This window comes from Nansenia antarctica (assembly GCF_963989245.1).
Source record: "Nansenia antarctica genome assembly, chromosome: 10".
Classification (NCBI taxonomy): domain Eukaryota; kingdom Metazoa; phylum Chordata; class Actinopteri; order Argentiniformes; family Microstomatidae; genus Nansenia; species Nansenia antarctica.
Genome location: NC_137680.1, coordinates 16,125,495 through 16,146,658, shown reverse-complemented (window position 1 = coordinate 16,146,658; position 21,164 = coordinate 16,125,495). Strand labels below are relative to the sequence as shown.

Sequence of the window (21,164 nt, the reverse complement as noted above, 5' to 3'; positions counted from 1 at the left end):
GTGGAGGGTTTTTGACACTGCAGCGCTATCTGCGGAACAGCCACAGTTTGTGTATATAATAGTTATTATATCAAGAGAAAGGATTGCGTCGTGCAGGATGCCAAGCTCTTACAGTTTATCACTTGCTCTGCTTTTGTCTCGTGTACCGGTACTCAAAAAATAAGCTTAGGATAAGATTGACTATTTAATCACAGGAGTCCTGCTCTCACATTACACAGACCTGTTGCATAACGTCTCAGCTATTGACTCTTCACTTTAAAAGGTTATGGAGAACTCTTATAGCGGTGTGATTGATGGCTTGGTGTGGCTTTCATCAGAAGTGAAGAAACTAAGGTTTGACTATCGGTTTAAACAGGAATGACAAACTGAACCTGTAGAATGTAGAACTTCTGAGGTGTCCTCAGAAACACTCTCTCAGTCTGAGTACCTAGCCCTGACCCCAAGTACCCCCGGGCCTAACCCTGACCCCAAGTACCCCATGGGCCCCGGCTGGAACCAAAACCACCGGTGACCAATCATCTACTGACGTATTCAAGACATTCTGCACACTTAGTGGTGATCATACAACAGTTGACCAAATAATTGGAGCTTTACCCTGTTCCATGTTGAATGACTGAAATCCTATCTCTGATGATGATGGTGATTATTATAGACACCCTAGCTCAATGAAAGAAGATACTGTTCAAGGTGGACTTCATCAACAAGCCTATATCGGAAGAAAACATCCGGAAATAGATATCGCCTCAGAACTGTGAAATTAGCATCTCCCCAATTAGTTTTTTACAATAGTGTGAATTCAACTCCCCCGCCCGCCCCTAGCAGTGAGCCGTGCTGACCTTCAGGTCTGAATGAGGTGTGGGACAGTGAGTGATTGTCTGTGGACAGGGACCTGTCAGTGATGTTCAGCAGAGACAGCTGGTAGGGCGTCCTCATGGCCATACTCTTTAACAGGCTCCTTTATGCAGGGGTCAGAGGTCACCGAGGCCTAACCCCATGTGGTCGTTTGGGTCGCCAAAGGGGCCTCGGCCTGTACACTCTCTGGGACGTGGGAACAGACTGTTATGCACACACAACGGAATACGCTCGGTCACGTGACGTGGGATATATCCCCTCACATAAATGTTGGAGTTTCACCAGTAAATGTTGTAAAAACAGAAAAAGAAAAGGCCTTTATTACTTTCTCTTCGAAATACTGAAAATAGTTTGGTCACACTTTGGTCTGATAGTAGGCCTACATGTACCACATAGCCAGGCACATGCCGTCATCTGACTTAGAGGGTAACATGTAACGTCACTTTGTTGTATGTATTAGAAGAACTCCAGAGGTGCGATGTCCCCACAGTGTGAGAAATGTGAAGCCTTTGTGTTGTGGGAGTGTCACAGCGGTGGTCTGGTCCTTCAGTGTGGCAGTGGGAACCACAGGAAGAAGCCCTCAGGCTGGTGGATCAGCCAGGGGGAGGACCGGGCACACGGACTATGGCCTAAGTACTGTTGTCATTGTCACCAGGATAAAAATAAGCACTTGTTTCTTACATAAGTGCCACACACATACACACACACACACACACACACACACACACACACACACACACACACACACACACACAGACACACGCTCCTTGGGGTTAGCTGCATGTAGACATCATCTCGTACCATCTATGACCTGGACACAGCTGCTGTGTAGGCATTTCTGATCCAGTAATTGCTTTACCTTCTCAGGCAGCCTAGTATGAATGTATCCAGCAGGTAAAGTTCATCATAGTGAGTTTTTTTTTATATTCTAAATTACATTAGATCTGTATTACTCTGCCTATCCTCAGGCCTGTGTGTGGTTTGAATTTGAATGTACCACTTAATCTCCGACTGTGAAAGAAGAAAGCCAGATTTATCCTGTGAGCTATTTTCTCCCCTCCCACAGTGTCTTTTTGAAGGAGGTTTGAAATGTAAATGATCGCATCTGTTTGTTGTGTCATGTTTTTCTTTTGTGCTAACGAGACTACTCTCCTTTAAGCCCTTTCTCCAGAAGCCCACCATTTTGAGCTTGGTGAACCTCAGCACTTGATGTCAATCACTTCCATTCAAGTCCAGTCTCTCCTATCCATACAGTGTGGATGTTAGCTAATGTGGCTACTGTATGTAGCTAATGTGGCTACTGTATATAGCTAGCGTGGCTACTGTATGTAGCTAGCGTGGCTACTGTATGTAGCTAGCGTGGCTACTGTATGCACCTGGGTTAGGTCTTACAGCATGGCGTGAGGATTTCCATCTAACGTGCACCGTGCCAGCTCAGCATGTGTGTTAATCCTGCCACCTAAGTGTCTTTAACAACCGGCATAATTAAACAGCAATCCATCACTTGTAATGAATTGCTTCCGAGGACGAAAGCGGTCACAGTGAATTTGCAGAAAACACTTTGCTCAACACTTTTGCTGGGGTAGGCAAATAACCTGGAGCAGTTCAGCCCGGGTCAAGCACGAGCTCGGTTAGGAAAGCTGCTAACCTACTACTTTCGCTGTGTGCGTGGGTGTTTTACACACATCATTTTAGAAAGGTATTTGAAAGGTTATATTTGAATGGCTATAGCAGATGGAAGATCTGTTCTTTCTTTCTTTCATTCTTTCTTTCATGCAATTCCTCTATCTCTCTTCCTACTCTCTCCATGAGTAATCATCACACTGTTTTATTTAGTGAGGACTATTGTAGATGCCGGATAGTGCCATTATGCTTTTCTAAATTGGATATTTTTAGCCTCGTCTGGAGTATAATTCCCACCAGATGTCAAACTGTGAGCCATATGACCACACACACAACCATCGGCAAGGCTGCGGAATAATATCTGCTCCGCTTCCATTGTTGTTGTGCTCTCCCTCTCCTCCTTTTCCAATGACAACATCCATTCAGTGCCTGTCAAGGAGAATACACTACTACTTCCTCATCTGTCAGATTGTATGCCGAGTAATTCCACTCATAATTCTATATTTTTTTATTATTTTTTTTGCTGATTTTGAGGTGTGTTTAGTCTGGTTCACCATCTTTGCATGAGAAGTGAATTAAAGATCACTCATGCATGTGCTGATGCACACACGCACACACACACACACACACACACACACACACACACACACACACACACACTATACCATTCAGCTAACAGGAGGTATAGCTGCCTAGCTGTCAATTATGAAAACTATTCTCTAGCAAGCCATTCCGGACTTCAGCCTTCACAGAAGCTAAACCAGAGGCCTACATGACATGTTGAGGTTGTCAGAGTTCACGTTCACTGTCATTAGAAGCCAACAGTTTGTTTGAGCCCCTTCAGATAGCACTGTAGCGCTATTCATGGAATTCCAGATATCCTCTACTTCCTATTTCCTGCAGGGAGAATGGTAAATAACACTGGTATACTTGTTGGAGCCTCAGCTACTTAGAATTCCACTCTGGTTGCATTCATTTGCTTGGCAGTCTGGGTGCATGTTTGCTTCATCTGCTGTGAAATGGAAGGAATCCGTATGCACTATCATCACCACTGGATTGTTTTAATTTGCTTTATGCAATTGCACAAAGATCATTTTTTAAGTGAAATACTGAAATTGCTTTATGTGGCAATGTACTGTAAAGTGATGTCAATTTGAAGACGAAAGAAGAAATTGAAAACATGTTTCTTTTACCTAATCAACCCACAAGGAGACATCAAACGTTAGATGTTCTCAGACATGATGCTGAAGTGGCTGCTCTCAGATAATGGCTCCTTCTTTGTTTTCAGTTTGTTTTGGTTTTTAAAACAAATGTATAAAGAGAGTCAGAACCTCAAGTTGTTGGCCCACCTCCAAGTGGTACTAAGATGGAAACACTCCCTGGCAGCCTCCCAACATGTTTTTTTTTGTTACTCTGATTGATCTTGACTGTTGTACCGAAGGTGTTGCATAGATAGAGACAACGTGTTTATGTCCCATATTCCATTCTGAATGGCTCTGTGACCATGTGACATGAGCTGGGCTGAGGCTTCTCCTGTAATCCCTGGTGTCAACAGCACTCCCGTCCTCTCACAGTCTTCTCACATCATCACCACTTTCCCTCTCATTCAGAGCAGCCTCTGTACCGCATGATGACCTTCCTCCGTTTGATGGATGTTAGAATGAACATACACTTCCACTGCTACTGTAACCCCTGCCCTAGCCCCCACCACCACCACCCCCCACTCAGTACTCTGCTCAGTGAGCTGGATCACGGTGGCCTGATATTCACCGTGGCTGGGCTCTGTCTACCTCTGTTAGGGCTTTCACACCGCCACGGAACCGTGCCCGTTCCCGTTCCCGTTCTGGAACCTCCGAACCTTGGTGCTCTCTGGCGAACCAGCCCGCTTTCATACCAGTTTAAGCAGAACCATCAAGATGGCGGCTACTTCACTGGAAATGAGGGTAATATCTTCAACTACAGTATCTGTACAAAATAGTGTTTATTTCAGATACTGTACTGGAAGATATCCTCATTTCCAGTGAAGTAGTCGCCATCTTGTTGTGACATTTCTCTGTAGAATGTGTCATATGACACACCCACTGACGACATCACGGTTCTACTTTTTGGTTCCTACTGCAAACCAACATTTCAGCTTCCGAACCAACTTATTTTCGGTCAGAACGGGCCGGTTCCAGACTAGGTTCGGGAACGAGAACAGGCACGGTTCTTTGGCGGTGTGAAAGCCCTAAGAGAGAACTGGCGTCTCACCACTGGGTAAGAGGGACGCTCCGTCTCCGGTACTGTGAGGGAATGAAGGGGAGAATAGAAAAGAGAGAAGATGACATGACAGGAGAGTAGAGGTAAATGAAAAGCTGGGGCAGGGAGACGGGGTCACGTCACCCTGGCAACAGGATTCCATTAGAATGTAATATAATGCACCGGAAAAAGGGAAAGGGATCCTATAGAGAGATGAGTTATTACGATCATAATGACACTGTGTTTATGATTCACTGTTTATTATTCATTCATTACTACCATTCATATCCAATTCATTGATGAAGTACATTGTACATGACTCACTCAATTGCACGGGTATTGTTACCAACCAGGAAGTAAGCTCCCCTGGGTAGGGTGCTGACAGAGTTATTTCCAGTAACGGTGTTGATTAATAGCTCTGCTCGGCGTGTCATCATCGCTTTGTTGTTAACCTTTGTCTGTAATTATCATAATTCCACCGAGGTCAGAGAGTCAGCGCAGATTAGCATATGAGCGCTGAGCAGCCTAGGCCGTCTCTCTGTGGAAGGAGTCATGATATGACACTCCTCGAGTCCAAGTTTGGCCACTCTATTAGGGGCTGTTAAGTGAAGCCTTAATCAACTTTAATCTGCTGCCATTATCAAGTTAGCGGAGGGAGAGAGGGTTTGTGTTTGAGGCTGTCCAGCTAAATGCTTCAGAGTAAGGCACAGAGTTTCCCACTCTGCTCCACGGAGACAGACAGTGCTGTGTGTGAACGTAACGGCAAACGGCAACTCTCTGGCTTCATCCTGCAACTTGCCACGATGTAACTTCCTCTTTTGTTTGTTATTTTCCATGATGTCATTTCCTTTAGCTATATTTCTCTTTGACCACAGGAAACTGAGCCAGATATGTTTGGATCCCAGGGCATGTCTCTCGAGGCAGCACCGTCATGGGGGCTGGCCTGAGTAGCATTCTCTCAGGCCTGCTTTCACCTTAGACCAGACAGGACTTTGATGATGCACTGAGCAGCCTGGATCAGGTAATAACAAACAGACAAGACGTGCTATTCTGCTAATCTGTGGATGTTACTCATCCAGCCAATTAACCGGCCATGGATCCTGTGGCACGGAGGGAAGAGCCCCCACAGGAGCAGCACAGGGAGCCAGACCAAATGAGTCACGAGCCCAGAATACAAGGCAGGGGTCATCTCACGCAGCTCCTGATGGAGACGAGGAGACTCAACACAGCCAACACTACTGTACACAGCGTATCCAATCCATCCAGTCTCCACATATCCAACACTTTATCTAATCCAACATGGAGGCTCCACTTAGGCTACAGTACACACATCACTACCTAATATATCCAACACAGACAGACTCCACACGTTCCAAATCCAATGTATGCAGACTCCACATGTCCAATATATCCGATCCATGCAGACCAGACATGGCCAGATATCCACAGATAATGAACCACCCTGATGGAGCACTGTTTTAATCAATAAAGAGCCTGCTAGCGTCATTGTCATTACTTTGCCAGCAATGGCTTTTCTCTCCGGTAATTATATATTTTTTAATTATCAGTTTATTCTTCTCAATATCAAATGCCTTGTGGTCTTAGTCTGGCTCCTGTGCAGAAATGTTTGCCAGTTAATTGAGGGAATGTTCCTTTATTCCTCAACGCTTTATTGCTTTTGTGCTGTAATGGCTGCACTGAGGCTGTTACCATAGCAACATAATGAAGGATCCGGGACTTTAAAGTAATGGTTGAAAATAAAGGCTGCAGCGAGCTAATCAACCCACAAGGAGACATCGAACGTTAGATGTCCTCAGTCAGACATGACGCTGAAGTGGCTGCTCTCAGTTAATGGCACAGTTTGTCTGTTTCTTTATTTATAATATTTTAGAAAGTTGTTGGCCCACCTCCAAGTGGTACTAAGCCACCCTGATGGAAACACTCCCTGGCAGCCTTCCAAAGGTCCTGTCTCTCCTTCCTCACCTCCCGGTGCCCGGCGCACCGTTGTAAGGCAGCTCTCTGGGCTTTCTCAGACCCGCTCGGGTCACGGATGGTTTGATCACAGGGCCTCGTTCTCCTGCGGGCCCGGGCCTGTGGTGGTCCTGTGCAGCTGTGTGTGTCCGTGGGGCCCAGAGACAGAAGACACACTGCAGGCAGTCAGCTAAGCAGACAAACTCGGACCCTGTGTTGGGGCGGGGGGGGGGGGGGGGGCATCCTTTGTTCTGTTGACTGGGCTAGTGTTGTCTTGTTGTCTAGTGTTGTGTCTCGTTTGGTTGTGGTTGAGTCATGCCTTGATTCAAGCCACAAACTCGTTTGTCTGTTTATTGTACTGTTGTGATTCTCTGGTTGGCTGGTTGGTTGGTGCTAATAAAGGTTATATAATATAATAACCTACACATAATAAATAAAGGGTTTATTATAATTCTCTTTCTCTCTCTCTCACACTCTTTCTCATTGTTCCCATTCGGCATTGTTCCGGTGACTAAGCTGCCGTCTTGCACTAAGAGTACAGATGTCTCACAGAAGCCAGCACGCCCCCTCCTTTGCCTGAGAAACTCTCTCTCACTCTTATCGGGTACTGGGTTCTACACACACAACCACTCCCCCCCCCCCCCCACTGTCCTCTTTCTAATTAGGCCCATTGGAGGTGAGCATCTCCACCAGCATAGGAACAGCGTGGGTGAGATGGGTTGGTGGGTGAAGTGGGTTGGTGGAGCGGGCCCTATTCTCTGGGGGCCTGTGGCCTCCGCGTGTCTGGCGTTCCTGGGCTCCCTCTGGGGCTCTGGTTTCTCATCCCTCTGACAGAGAGGATAATCTCCGACAGCTGGACCAGCACTGGAATGTGGCTCCACTGTCTCTGACAACACTAGCTACGTCCCGGGTATCCGCCACTAATCTGGGCCGCTATAGTAATGTCTTGGGCAGACCAGGGCCCCAGATGCAGCTTAGCAGAGTAGGAAGCCACCTACTGTTGCCCCTGGTCCATCTCCTCCTCCTCCTCCTCCTCCTCCTCCATCTATAGGAATCTGCTGCAGCTGGACATTCAGCCCCCCAGAGCAGCTGCAGGAGTGGGGGATGGGGGGAGGCTTGGTTGAGGCTATTGGGGATTTAGTTTTAAAACTTAGTTTTAGCTGTAGTCTTTGTAGCTGGAGCTTTGTTGTCGGAAGACATTTTGTTCCTCAAGCTTGATGCTCGAACCTGAGAGAGAGGTGGTGCTCTGAGGTGTCTGTGTGAACTAAGTGTTACAATTGTTACACTTTATTCTTGCGCTGGTAAATGTGTCACACACAGCCGCTCGCAGCCAGTACCTGTTGTCTGTCTCTCAGAGCCTCTCACCTGCTGATTTCAGTGGGCTACTTGCTACTCACCACACACACACACACACACACACACACACACACACACACCAGCCCAACAAAACCACCCTTGCACTTTCCCCCCACTGCAATCAATGATTCAACGTGAAAGTGAGTTTGTGTTTTACCTCCCTACACTTTTTTTTCTTGTTTTCTTTCCAAAAGCTTATCAATGGCCCCGGAGTCTTTGCAGGGGGTTTCCATAGCAACTGCTGTGGGGAACGATCAGATGGTGGATGTAAAGGTCTTGAGAAGCAAAGTGAAGTGGTGGCCATGTAGGAGAGGAGGAGGAGGAGGAGGAGGAGGAGGAGGAGGAGGAGATGACATCCTCCTCTCTGGCCTATCCAGTAACACACACCAGAACTGAGGAGATGAAAGGACTCTGTCTGATGATATCCCTTATTCACTGAGGCTGTTGTATTCTCATCCAGTATCTGTATTAGGTCCTATCTGCTAATGTATTCACGCACAATTACCATCACTATGGGCCTCTTAGCCATTCAGGATAAGGATAAGTGGCTTATTACAGCTGGAGATTTCTTCTCTATTGTGATGGTGCTGGGAATATATGAAAATGTTCACGGGTGATTGCAAAAAGTGGGTATAATTAAGAATAGCCTGTGTGTGGTGCACAGTGACTTTACAGTAAGATATTCCATTTGACCTGTTGCCCTCAATATCTGTCTGTACGTCAGGGGTTGCGTCTGTGTGTGGGGTAATGGGAGACGGGCATGGTTTTAGTTAGCTCTGTAGTGAATTGATGAGAGCCACCCATAGTGGGCTATTCCTTTTGTGTGTTCACTTCTTCATGAAAATCATCATGGCTGCCTGAGAATCAGATATTGACCGAGTGTAGAAATTCACACAACGAAACGTGCGTTGTCCATGTGATGACGGTAACGATACAGTGCTTGACGACGCAGATCGTCTCCATCTCTCGGTGTCCTATTTCTGACACACACAGAGGGGAGGGAAGCATCTCTCCCAGTGAGAGACGGCGCGGTCGGCCGCACAATGGGGTTTCTGTGTCACACAGCCAGGTCCAGTCAGGTCAGCCCTCAGAGAGGCAGACACGCACACACACTGAAAATAGACTCCCATGTTGTCAGACCACGGGGCTGCAGGCGGTAGTTTGTGCGTATCATGATTCCTGACAGGGGCCTGTGGTCTGGGTCATGGTTATGGTTATGGATTTTACTGGTAAAGCACATTGTGTCGGCCAGAGGAAGACAACAGTCAAATGAGGTACATCCTGTGGCGTTGTTTGGGTTAAGTATGGCCTCTGTGATATTTCTGACAAGATTTACAGTCAAGCGTAGTAGTTTCATTGTAGCGCTGTAGTTTTCGGTTGTGTTAGCTAACTTTTGCCCTTCAAAGCATCACTCCTCCTTCACTCCTCTGATGAAAGTGTCCATGGTTATCTATTTTGGCTGTTGGAAAAATATCTAATAAGATGTGATTTTTTTTTACCTTGCCTTATTATCAACACAGAGTTCCCTCTATATACTAATATGTACAGCCAGTCACCGTTCTATAATATGAAAATAAAACACTGAAGAATAGAGGTTAAACATAGGGTTAAACATAAGACATACATTTATTCCCAATGATTACTTCATACAGTCATGGACATGATCAAACAAACTCAATACCAGTGGTCACATGACCAACTGACACAACTTAACATTATGTTATATCTGACTCCAAAAGACATTTCATGGTTAATAATGATTGCCAATGCTTTGCTCATCCCTGTGTGACAGACAATCGATCATATCGGATCCTAGATTCCATTATGAATACCGGTACTCAAAATGCTATTTAACCAAGCCCTCAGGTTAAGATAAATCGGCTTGCGAGGATTTTATGCTCAGGCTAATAGCTGAAGCTGATGACTCTCTCTCCGTGTTGTTAATGATGCATGTGAACATTAGACATTGATGGTAAGCTCTGTGATAATCTGGTCACATTATGTTGTGCTGTTTTAATGGAATGGTGCCCGCGACGGGCCTAACCCAAAAAAACAAACATCATTCCCAACAAAGGACAAGGTGTGAGTTACATTACAATTTATGTGTGATTTCCTCAAGCACATAACAATCGCGACAGAATTGACAAATGGTGAGGGTGTGACTTCTTCAGGATGTCCGCCAGAATTGTTCAACTGCAAATAGTTATACACGATGAGATCAAGGCTGACGCCCAAAATCCCTCTACAACGCTGCCTGGTCAATGTGGCTGAGCAAACAGGCTTTAAAGCAGACACAAAGGCTAACAGTGCCTTATCAACGGGTGTAAACAAAGTTTTGGAGATTTATTACGTCTACCTTTTAAAGAGCATGCAAAACCTACATGCAAATCTTATTCCAGTCATGGTTGTAGTTTTCATCACGTTTCCCAAACGTGTTCTGTATTGTCGTCTCACTCAACCATTGGTCCTCGTTAGCCTACATGTCGTTAGCCTACATGTTGTTGGACTTGCTACGGCCATCTTCCCTGATGTATTAAGTGGAAACATTTCTAAACCTTTTGTTGCATGGGAGTTGTTGTCCTTGGCAGTTCAGAGCTACGTGTACTATTTCATTTGAGAATGTAGTCCAGCTACACCTTCTTACTGCAACTGGATGTTTAGGTTTTATACATACTTCTACCAGTCACCTGCTCTGGCAGTGATCGACACCATACAGTAGGTACTGTCACTCTGTAGCAAACACAAATACAGGATGGAATGATACCGTTCCTCATTCCATTCATTACAATGAGTCTCTGTTCCAATTTCTACCTCCACCTGCTCTACTCTGTTGATTAGTTGTCTTAGTTATCTAAAGTCAACTTGGGTAATAAGTCCATCCATTACCAATTAATTGTAATTGGTTTGACATTCCTCAAATATATGAGATGCTGTATTCAGATCATTTTACTGGATTAATTCAATGGCACGGTACTTTATACAGCTCTTGTATAAAGCATTCAACATTATTAGCCGTGTCCAGTTGAATAGTAGAGAGAGACAGAGGGACTGGTAACAGCATAATAATCTGTGCGTCTGGCCTCTTCCAGAGAGTGAGGTCGCAGGCTCAGACGTTCGTCTCATTAGTACTGGGAGACATGACCTCGGAGAGAAGGGGGGGAGTCACTTCCTGTTTGGAGTTGCACTAAATGTCACGAACGGCTGATACGAAACAGACTTTCCGGCCCCGAAGGATGAACAAATTCCGCCTGAGAAGATACTCGGGGTAGTTTTGTCAGATACTATTCATTTTACAAGCACTTTTCAAGAGGTTTATCGTGCAGTTGCTCGATCGGTATAACAATGGGAACGAATTCAGTTTTAAATGAATGTACAGAGAGAGACGTACTGCTGGGTCGTACTGCAGCACATTGTGACTTATAGTGTCAGTAGTCAGGTAGTTTCCCTTAAGACACAGCAGCTGTGGAAAAAGACTGTGCCAGGTAGCTGTAGCTTTTAGTAGTGGCTATGAATCAAGCTCTAAGTGGCTATAGTCAGCGACTGAGCAAGAGGCCTTATTCTATTAATGCACTTGAGTTACAGTACCTCACTGCACAGTTTTACAATTAACCAAACATTGTGTTTCTGTCTCAAAGGAACAATTGTATGTATGTGTATTCAGCAATTAATATCCCGTTTGAAGAGTGAATGAAAACATCTCTCAAAGCCGTTTTCGTGACCAGACTTTCTGGGCTACCAAATCCTCTCTAAGCCATTGTCTCACACCTCTAGCTGTGGCAGCTCCCTCCACACAATTAATCCTCTAATTTGACAGTGTGCAAACAGACAGTAGCTGTGTGTGTAGGCTATAGGGCTACTGCTCTGGCAATGACATGGCAATGTGAGAGAGTTATTCTAGTATAGGGTATGATGTGGAGGGGTGTTTGTTGATTGGCTCCAAAATACAGTATGATTTGGAGCACCTCTTTCAGCCCACTCAGTGTGTGCTCAAGCTCGCGTTGAGTAGAGTAACGGACTACTCGGGTTTAATAGAGCTGTAAAATCTGTGGAAAGCATACGTTTGACCGCTCCATGGAAAGGTCCATCACTTGAGAAGTAAGAGAGACTTATCTTTTTGGTTCTCATGTAGTAGTGTATATTATATAGTGATAGAAGCTCTGGGTTCTTTTTTGTCTGTTTTAATGGAGGACAACCCTATTTGTAGTATTTAAAAAGGGTAATAAAGAGTAATATTTTTTATTTTATTTTTTTATAGATAAAAGCTCTGGGTTCCTTTTTACTTGTCTCTTATTCCTCTGTGGGGACACCTCAGGATAGATAGTGACTCGTGCTGCTCAGCCTGTCGGGTCGAAAAGCAGTCAACAAACCCCTTCTAATGTTCAACTTGTTTGCTGTATACCTATCTGTCAACACACACGCTGACAGCTCTCTCTCCCTCTCCTGCAGCTGTTGCCTAAGTGATCGTCATGGGGAAGCAGAACAGTAAGCTCCGTCCCGAGGTGATGCAGGACCTGCTGGAGAGCACGGACTTCACCGAGCACGAGATCCAGGAGTGGTACAAGGGCTTCCTACGAGACTGCCCCAGCGGGAACCTCTCCATGGAAGAGTTCAAGAAGATCTACGGCAACTTCTTCCCCTACGGAGACGCCTCCAAGTTCGCCGAGCACGTGTTCCGGACCTTCGACGCCAACGGCGACGGGACAATAGACTTTCGGGAGTTCATCATCGCCCTGAGCGTGACGTCGCGAGGCAAACTGGAGCAGAAGCTGAAGTGGGCGTTTAGCATGTACGACCTGGATGGTAACGGCTACATCAGCAAGTCTGAGATGCTGGAGATTGTACAGGTAAGGATGACAACATGGGTGGACGTCACATGACACAGGTTCATCCTACTCTAGTGTAGTGTGGTTTATAGTTTCAACTTTATTGTTATATATCACATTACACAAGTGCGTGAGAGTAAAATTCTTAGGCTTCGATTCCTGACATTGCAGCACAAGACAAAAAGGCAATAGGCATAATTCAAGATAATAAAAGTGACAATAGTACAGGACATAAGTGATAAATTGTTGTTATATTGTCTGACCGCGTAAAACAATCTCTCTCTACGCAGAGTTTTATTGTCCGCTGCAATATATTCTCCTATTAATTGCTTGGGGAAATATATTGTGTATGGATTCCAAGTGATCCATAAGCGTCCCTTCCTGTGGCTCTGGACCAGACGTGTGTGTCCCTGCAGATTAATCTCCGTCTGGCAGGTCATGCACCTGACGTTGGCAGTTAAACGAACTCCCCGGCAGACCAGCAGTCAAACAGTCAGAGTGGACTTTAACACTGGCCAGAGCCGTGATTAAACACTGTTACATAAACACGTCCACCGCCGTATCCATAACACTTGTAGGCTCTGTTTATGAGCTAGTCAGGATGGAGCAGGTACAGTAGGATTTACTGTACCCCTATGCTTATGACGGTCCCATGGGTAATGGGTTAGGGAGAGACCTCGAAAGAAGGCCTCTTGTCAAGGGACGCAAGATATAGTATTCTTTGAAATTCTGTTGCAATATTTTTTACCGTGAAGCTTACAGTTATTAAAGCTAAGAAGTGGACACAAATTGCCCTGACCGCCTAGACTCAACAGGCACATTCCGAGCGGAATTACAAGAGAGGGGTCACAGAGAAGTCACGTTGGTTACCGGAGCTCTGCGGTGGTGTTCAGTTCACCTTTGAAAAGAAGAAGACAGTGGCTGGCATTTCCTGCTGAAGTGCTCCTTATGTAAACAGACCTTCTACGTATCACTCCCTGAGCTCAGATGGCTATTTGTGTCCTAAACTGCAGTTTGTCCTAGTTCAGCTTCACCTAATTCTCGTGAGCAGAGAGCTTCTCTCCACACATATGTAATTTTAGAAACAAGTGGTCGCTCAGATGTTGGGGCCCCGCCAAGGCAAACTCCTCTGTTCTGGGGTTCTTCAGAGCCCTGCTGGGATGGGCTCGCCTTGCTCTGGATCACAGCACTGGTACTTTGAGCATTGGAACCAGATGACGTCCTGTATGATCTCAGATGGACTCCTTGTCATTTGAGCTCTTGTAATAGCGCTTGTATCCAAATGTAATCAGATTATTTATGTTGAATTAGAGCGGAATGTAAACCCCGCTCCAACTCCAGGGGGAATCCCTCTGTGATGATGAGGCGGCGTGGACTGTGGGATTTTTCTCAAGGGGGAAAAGGGAGAGAATTAGAGTCGGAGCCTTTGTTCTTTTCTCGACTTGACAATACAGCAGGATCTCAGTCGTGAGAAGAACTCAGAGTGCTCTGCGCTGGTTTATGTAATTCTCTGTGTCCATCACTGGCTATGAGTGACAGTCAGAACAGAAGAGCGGCTCTACTGCTACAGCCCGTGTGCGTGTGACTCTTCTCTGAGCTCTGTGGCACGTAAAACTGTCCTCATCCCTGAGCCTGGCCTGTCCTCATCCCTGAGCCTGGCCTGTCCTCATCCCTGAGCCTGGCCTGTCCTCATCCCTGAGCCTGGCCTGTCCTCATCCCTGAGCCTGGCCTGTCCTCATCCCTGAGCCTGGCCTGTCCTCATCCCTGAGCCTGGCCTGTCCTCGTCCCTGAGCCTGGCCTGTCCTCGTCCCTGAGCCTGGCCTGTCCTCGTCCCTGAGCCTGGCCTGTCCTCGTCCCTGAGCCTGGCCTGTCCTCGTCCCTGAGCCTGGCCTGTCCTCGTCCCTGAGCCTGGCCTGTCCTCGTCCCTGAGCCTGGCCTGTCCTCGTCCCTGAGCCTGGCCTGTCCTCGTCCCTGAGCCTGGCCTGTCCTCGTCCCTGAGCCTGGCCTGTCCTTTTTTATTGGTTTGCAATCTTCTTGTTCCATGATAGGCTGAATATTACTCCCATATTCACTAAGAACGATGGCTCTGATAGCAAAAACAGGCTTGATTCAAGAAACTGCTAGGGCCTACACTATCTGTATCACCTGAAGTGATAAGAAAAACTCCCCTTTTGCTTGTGTGCATACGTGTGATTGAGTGTGCAAGCATACATGCGTGTGTGTGTGTGTGTGTGTGTGTGTGTGTGTGTGTGTGTGTGTGTGTGTGTGTGTGTCAATGCTGGTGATGCTCATAATTGGCCTTACTGTGGGTGTAATTGAATTAGACAGATAGCAGCCAGCTCATTTTCTTCCGATAATGACAAAACCGAACACGGACAGATAAAACCGGCCTCTAATCTCTATAATCTATAATTGATACCTCTCCCTGGTTGGAAACAATTATATCTCCGAAACACACATGGACATGCCAGCTCTCTGAGAAGTGCATGTTTGCAGTGGTCATTTAGGCCACAGATAGAAGATGTGTGTGTAGTAGAGAGCAGAGACTATCTGGTGGTGTGAACCAGCCTCTCGCTACATGGCAGGTCTCCTGGTGTGTGTTGTGTTTTAAAGGAGCGAGGCGAGCACCTGGCGCTGAAGCACGGCGCCGCCTGTGGGCGGGGCCAGTCCAACACTGCTCAGCTGGCCCTGTCTGGTTCAACAACCCTCAACTGGCCTCTCCTCCAGATCACACAACCACAATTCTTTTTATTGCCAAGTATATTCGCATGTACAGGAAATTGACTTGGTGTGGTTGGTGCATAAGACATAAAGATACAAACAACAACGTAATAAAAAAAACAACAACAATGTAATAAACAACACTATATAAGCAAAACATTGTTTAAAAAGACAATGACAGAAAGAGGCAGATTTGATTTAAGGCTCCCCCATTTCACGGCCCATTCAGGCCCAGTGTGAACACAGAGAGATAGGTAGGGGAGGTAGGTAATGGTCCTGCGTGCTGTATCAGTACTACACCCTCCACTCACTGCAGCTCTTCAGCCTTTTCACTGGGGGGGGGGGCTGGCTGTTGTGTTGGGTTCTCTGCTTTTGTTGTCTGGTAATGTATGAGTACAAAAATAGGTGTACAAAAGAGGCTCCTTTTTTTTTTTACCATGTTCACATTCAGGACTATTTGTTTGTGAGGGTAAAAAAAAAAAAAAAAAAAGGGCTGTGGTTTGCTGAGTGTATGCGTGCGTGCGTGAGAGAGAGATTCAGCTATTAGACTGTCTACAGGAGCCGGGTGAGAGTTAGTATTTAAGAGCGCTGCCCGCCCGCCCAGGACAGAGATCGATCACTCACGCCTAATGAGTTAGAACGGCTCCCACCTGAGTGGCACTCGGGTCATTATTCCCTGTTAAAAGCATCAAAGGTGATTCAGGCGATTATAGCTAGGTCCATTCCTCACGCTATACGCTTTCAGACCTGAATGCGTCACCACATTTTTGTGTTCCTGGGAGTGTGTCCTCCACCGTGCTCTCTCTCTCCTCTCCTGTGTCTCAGCTTTTGTTGTTTACCTAACGTCTCTCCTAGGCGAGGCGCGCGTTTGGGGACCAAGATATTGATTGATAGGCCCGCCACCCACCGCTGCCTGAAAAATCCGTGTTTTAAAAGGCATTCAGCTTTGGTCTAGCACAGAAATGGTTTTCTGCTCCAGTGCGTCCGTATCGGATTGGCTCATGTATTAGTAGATTACATCACAGTTCCAAAACAACCTGTCCCAGCTCTGATACCGTCCAGACTGGACCTCCAGGCTAAGGCTTGGCGGTATGACGGTATGACGGTACACGCTGACAGTCCAGGGAGTGTCCCACTGTATTGGTTCTATATAGAATAGGTGTAGGCAGTCATTATGTCAAATTTCTCTCTGGTGGGGGGGGCGGGGGGGGGGGGTGTCATAGGAAGGAGACTAGAGCTCAAACTTCAATAGCCACGATCATGCCCTCTGGAAATCATTCAGACTTTGTGGAAGGAAGAAGCATTCGGAAATTGTTTCAGGGTGTTTCAGAGGAGTGGAGGTCGAAGAAGCAGGTGCCAGGTTGTGAGGGTGGCTGATTCTATGGAGATGTGGCTGAGAGACCCTGGGATGCAGGCAGTCAGGCAGTCAGGCAAGCAGGGCCGGGGGGGGGGGGGGGGGCTCGTTACTGTAGGCTGTGGCGCTGAGGACGCTGATGATAATCAGGTGGGTGGTGGTAGTGCCCCGCGACGCCCCCCCTCCGAGCCCCCGGCACAGCCCCAGACAGAGCAGCGGTGCCATGGGGCTGATGGTGGGAGAGCAGGGCCTATTTAAAGCTCCCGCAGCCCCTAATCACAATCAGCCCTCTGCTGTTTAGATGTCAGCTCAGATTCCCCTCCAGCCCTCCTCCTTATTAGAGATGGAGCAGGCGCCTCCGTTATTTCATTAATGAGTACCGTAACCACGCCGCCAACCTGCGATGCAGCAGTCCAACACAGACAGACACATTGGTCGTAGGCTGGTTGTTTGTTTTCCCCCCACACCTGTGTGTTTCACACCCTGCTATGCAATTAATAGTGAATCATTTTTAGTGTACATTTGAAATCTGCTCTTTGCTTTTTTGCCTGCCAAGAGTTGTGTTACTGGACACAAACAGGACAGCCTCTAGTCTGAACCCCCCCCTTGTTTCTGGTTGTTCTCCAGGCGATCTATAAGATGGTGTCCTCTGTGATGAAGATGCCTGAGGATGAGTCCACACCGGAGAAGAGGACAGAGAAGATCTTCAGGCAGATGGACACCAACAGAGATGGTAGGTCTTCTCCATGCCCCTACTGCCCCCCCCACACCCTCCCCCCACACCCACCCCCCACTGCATCTCTTCCCCAGATCATAGCTGCAAAATAGGAAATATTCTCAGTCAACTTAACCTAAAGTAGGGTTAGGGTTAGGATCAAACAAAAGAATAGGTTCATAGATAAAACTAAAAGGAAACAAAACAAAATGCAATCTACGCCCAGGATTTTTCTTTTATGTACTTCTAAAAATGAATTGGTGTTCAGATTTGCTAGCAGACAGCACCTCTAACCAGCTCTAAGCGGGCTTCCCAAGCAGCTTAGCCTACAGCTGCACGGTCTGACACAGCCACCTGTTGGAGTGTCTGTGTGTACAGGGCAGACGTAGCGCCTCTTGTCTTCTACTGAAGCGTGTGGCTGGTCCTTCAGCTGGAGTGAGCAGCTCACTACAGACAGGGCCCGCTATGGGCCGCAAACATGCTCCTGAGCAGAGGAGACATTCCAACAGGTCTGCTTCTGTAGAAGGCAGAGGAGGAGAGAGAGGAGAGGAGACCGTGGATTGACCTCATGGCCATTGAACTGTGCTGTCTTTCATTGGCTCCCTTGATTAGACTCACGAGTACTGAAGGACTGGAGAGTGTGTGTTTGAGTGTGTGAGCTTCTGGATTTGTGAGTGCATAGGTGGGTGTGTGGGTGTGTGGGGGAGGGGTGCACGCACGCACGTGTGTTAATTTGTGCGTATATAGTATACCGCCTGCATACATGCTGTACATGACAAGGGTGTGAATAAGAATTGGGGGCCATCTCAATACTGCCACCTGTTGATGAAAGTTGAACACGACATCCCATAGTTCCCTTCTACTTGTGTGTCGTGACTCGTGATGGACCCTTGTTGGTTAGCAGATGGAGCTCCAGCTAGCTCATGTTTGGAACATGAAGGTCTTGTTTGATTCTCACTTGGTCTGCCTCTCTCCTGCTGTCTCACAGGCAAGCTGTCCCTGGAGGAGTTCATCAAGGGGGCCAAGAGTGACCCCTCAATCGTCCGCCTTCTGCAGTGTGACCCCAGCAGCGCTGGCCAGTTTTAAAAGGGGCTCGATCCACAATGTAATTCACCTTTGTTATCGATTTTAGGTTTTGTATTACTTTTTCTTTTCACTGGAAATGTCTTATCCTGTATATATGATCATCTGGCAAGATGGAGGAAAAACACAAAGGGTCTACCAATGTAAAGCATGTTGATTTTTTTGGGTTTGTTAGATTATATATCCAACTTACTGCACGTACAGTATCTATCCATGGTTGAACAATTTACTATTTTTCTTTTTCAGTGCTTTTTTGGGTAAATCCAAATAGCCCCTCCCCCTCCACCATGGAGACAACTGATGGAAGACATGCCTTCAAACAAGCACTGAGGACAAGGGCATCATGGGAGCCAGCTTCTCCAGGCGTCATGGTCAACCCCTACCCCAGCAGAGACTAAAACCCAAAGGTTTTCCGACTACATTCATGATGCTATCCCCATGTATTTGACAGAAAGAAAAAAAAAATCCTTATGTTTTAAAGGCATACATACATTGTATCATAACTGATCTAGAGTCTCTAAAGGGTTGTCCCTGGCTCTCAGTGTCCTCCAAGGCTCCATAGGCAACCCAGGTCCTCGATAGCGCTTGTGTGTATCATAAACAGAGTGTGCATGAGAGAGAGAAAGAGAGAGAAAGCATGAAATGGACAGAGACAGAGAGAGAAAGAGATTATTTAACCTGGTGAAAAGGTTGTGACATTTGTCCCACGGAAAGAATTGTTTTACTTGTTTGTTTTTTTACTGTGAGAATGTGAATGTGTGTATGATGTGATTTTTGCAAGCTTGATACACTTGTTTTGTCCTGTTCCATTTGTGCTGGGATATTCAGACTCAAGAAACAGATAGAGACTCTATATTGTGCTATGCATATACAGTTATTACATCCATTGGAATGGTCTGGACTTCCTGAAGTATCTCTGGTTTGATGAAGGAGAAGGATGATCCAGCCCTTATCTGTCCTGTACTCCATGGTCAACATATCACAGAGAATTTGGTATTGATAGGTAGCTATCCTTAGTAAGGCTCTTTTTGCCATGTTTCTCCTAAATTTAGTTTTTTAATGGTCAGAGTAATGCTTTGACAAAACCTCTAAGACATTTGATAAAAGCCTTTTGTGCTTGTGTAGTTTATCTAAATTTACCTAAAAGTAGGAAATAAAAAAAACTGGTTTTGTACCTTACTCTTAATAGTTTAGATCAGTGCTTAATAGTTTAGATCAGTCAGTGCTCCAAAAAACATTTTCCCTAAAACCCACAAGTTTCAGAACAAATTGTTAGAAAGTGTGTTTTCCATAGAGCCTGTTAAAGGATATCAAGCATGCAAATCTGTTTCTGTTCTCATTTAATGTGTGAAGAAAAATCCTTCACATTAAATTTTAGATGTTTTAAATGGCGCATGTGAAACAATTTTCGATAATTTTAAAAGGTGGAGGTGGGGTTTACTGTATGAACACATTATGCATGTGACTCTGTGCATGTGTGTATAAGTGTGTTCATGGTTATCAGCGGTGTTTGCTATGTTTCAAATGTCACTCATTACCTGTCAGTGTGTTATGGAGAGCATTCAGATAGAGCATTCAGATAGAGCATTCAGATGGCCAAAGCTGACATTATGTATGGTAATCCAACTTAACGACTCAAAAGCGAAGAAGACCCAAATTAGTTTTTTTAGCCGATATGACATCCTGCACAATGTTATTGCACAATGATTCAAATGCCATTTTGGTCAAAGTTCGTGTATTTTGGGCGATACATTCTATTTTCTTAGCGCCTCCTAAAACACGTGCCGTAATGTGACATTTCATACAGCTGTAGCTCCTCAGTGTGACAAGGCTAGCCTGTTTGTGGAGTTAGCGCCCAGTCAAATATAGCCCTCTAACTAAATCACAAACACCCTTTCGGCACATTTTATTGAGAATTACTCCTAGCTATATCTGGTGTTACTTTCCCAAATACCGCTGTGAATAAGTACTCCACTCAGTGCTTCCGCTGTTTGATCTTTTTCTTTTTTTTCAAGAAGAAGCGGGAAGCAAAACTGGTTGGCGCGGGCCAAAGTTAAAGCTCTGAGCCACAATAGTGCACCACTGTTAACTGTATTCACAGATACACACACATACGCACGCAGATGTGTGCACTGTTTAATGGGGTTAAAATATAATACTTTCTTTTATTAGAGATATGCTTTACCTTTTATGTTGAGCTATGGTTAAAGCCGTCATTCTCAAACACAAATCCACCAAGGACCATGGAAGGCCGTCTGGCTCTGCCAGGAGTCTTCTCTCTGCTCACAGGCCTTCTCCTCTCCACCCCTACAGTAGCATACAGTACCACGTCAATTTGTTAGCAACACATTGAACCATTTTCCTTTTTAATTGAATGTAACTGAGGCCCCAGGGCCTAAATCAGTGGTTTCAGTTACTGAATATTGTT

The 21,164-nt window shown here is 46.0% G+C and overlaps 1 protein-coding gene across 3 annotated transcripts in view; it reads left to right on the top strand.

The window, feature by feature from the left end:
* ncalda (neurocalcin delta a) overlaps positions 1 to 20,527 on the top strand; it is a 47,422-nt gene extending 26,895 nt beyond the window's left edge. For 2 of the 3 annotated variants that reach the window (XM_080540895.1, XM_080540897.1), the window contains 4 exons: positions 12,487 to 12,884; positions 17,566 to 17,671; positions 18,642 to 18,758; positions 18,983 to 20,527. In XM_080540895.1, coding sequence (XP_080397021.1) covers positions 12,507 to 12,884; positions 17,566 to 17,671; positions 18,642 to 18,739 — 582 coding nt within the window. In that variant the 5' untranslated portion in view covers positions 12,487 to 12,506 and the 3' untranslated portion in view covers positions 18,740 to 18,758; positions 18,983 to 20,527. Of the gene's footprint in view, positions 1 to 12,047; positions 12,136 to 12,486; positions 12,885 to 17,565; positions 17,672 to 18,641; positions 18,759 to 18,982 lie in introns of those variants that run through there. The other variant, XM_080540896.1, reaches the window with a different exon arrangement.
* The last annotated feature ends 637 nt before the right edge of the window (positions 20,528 to 21,164 follow it).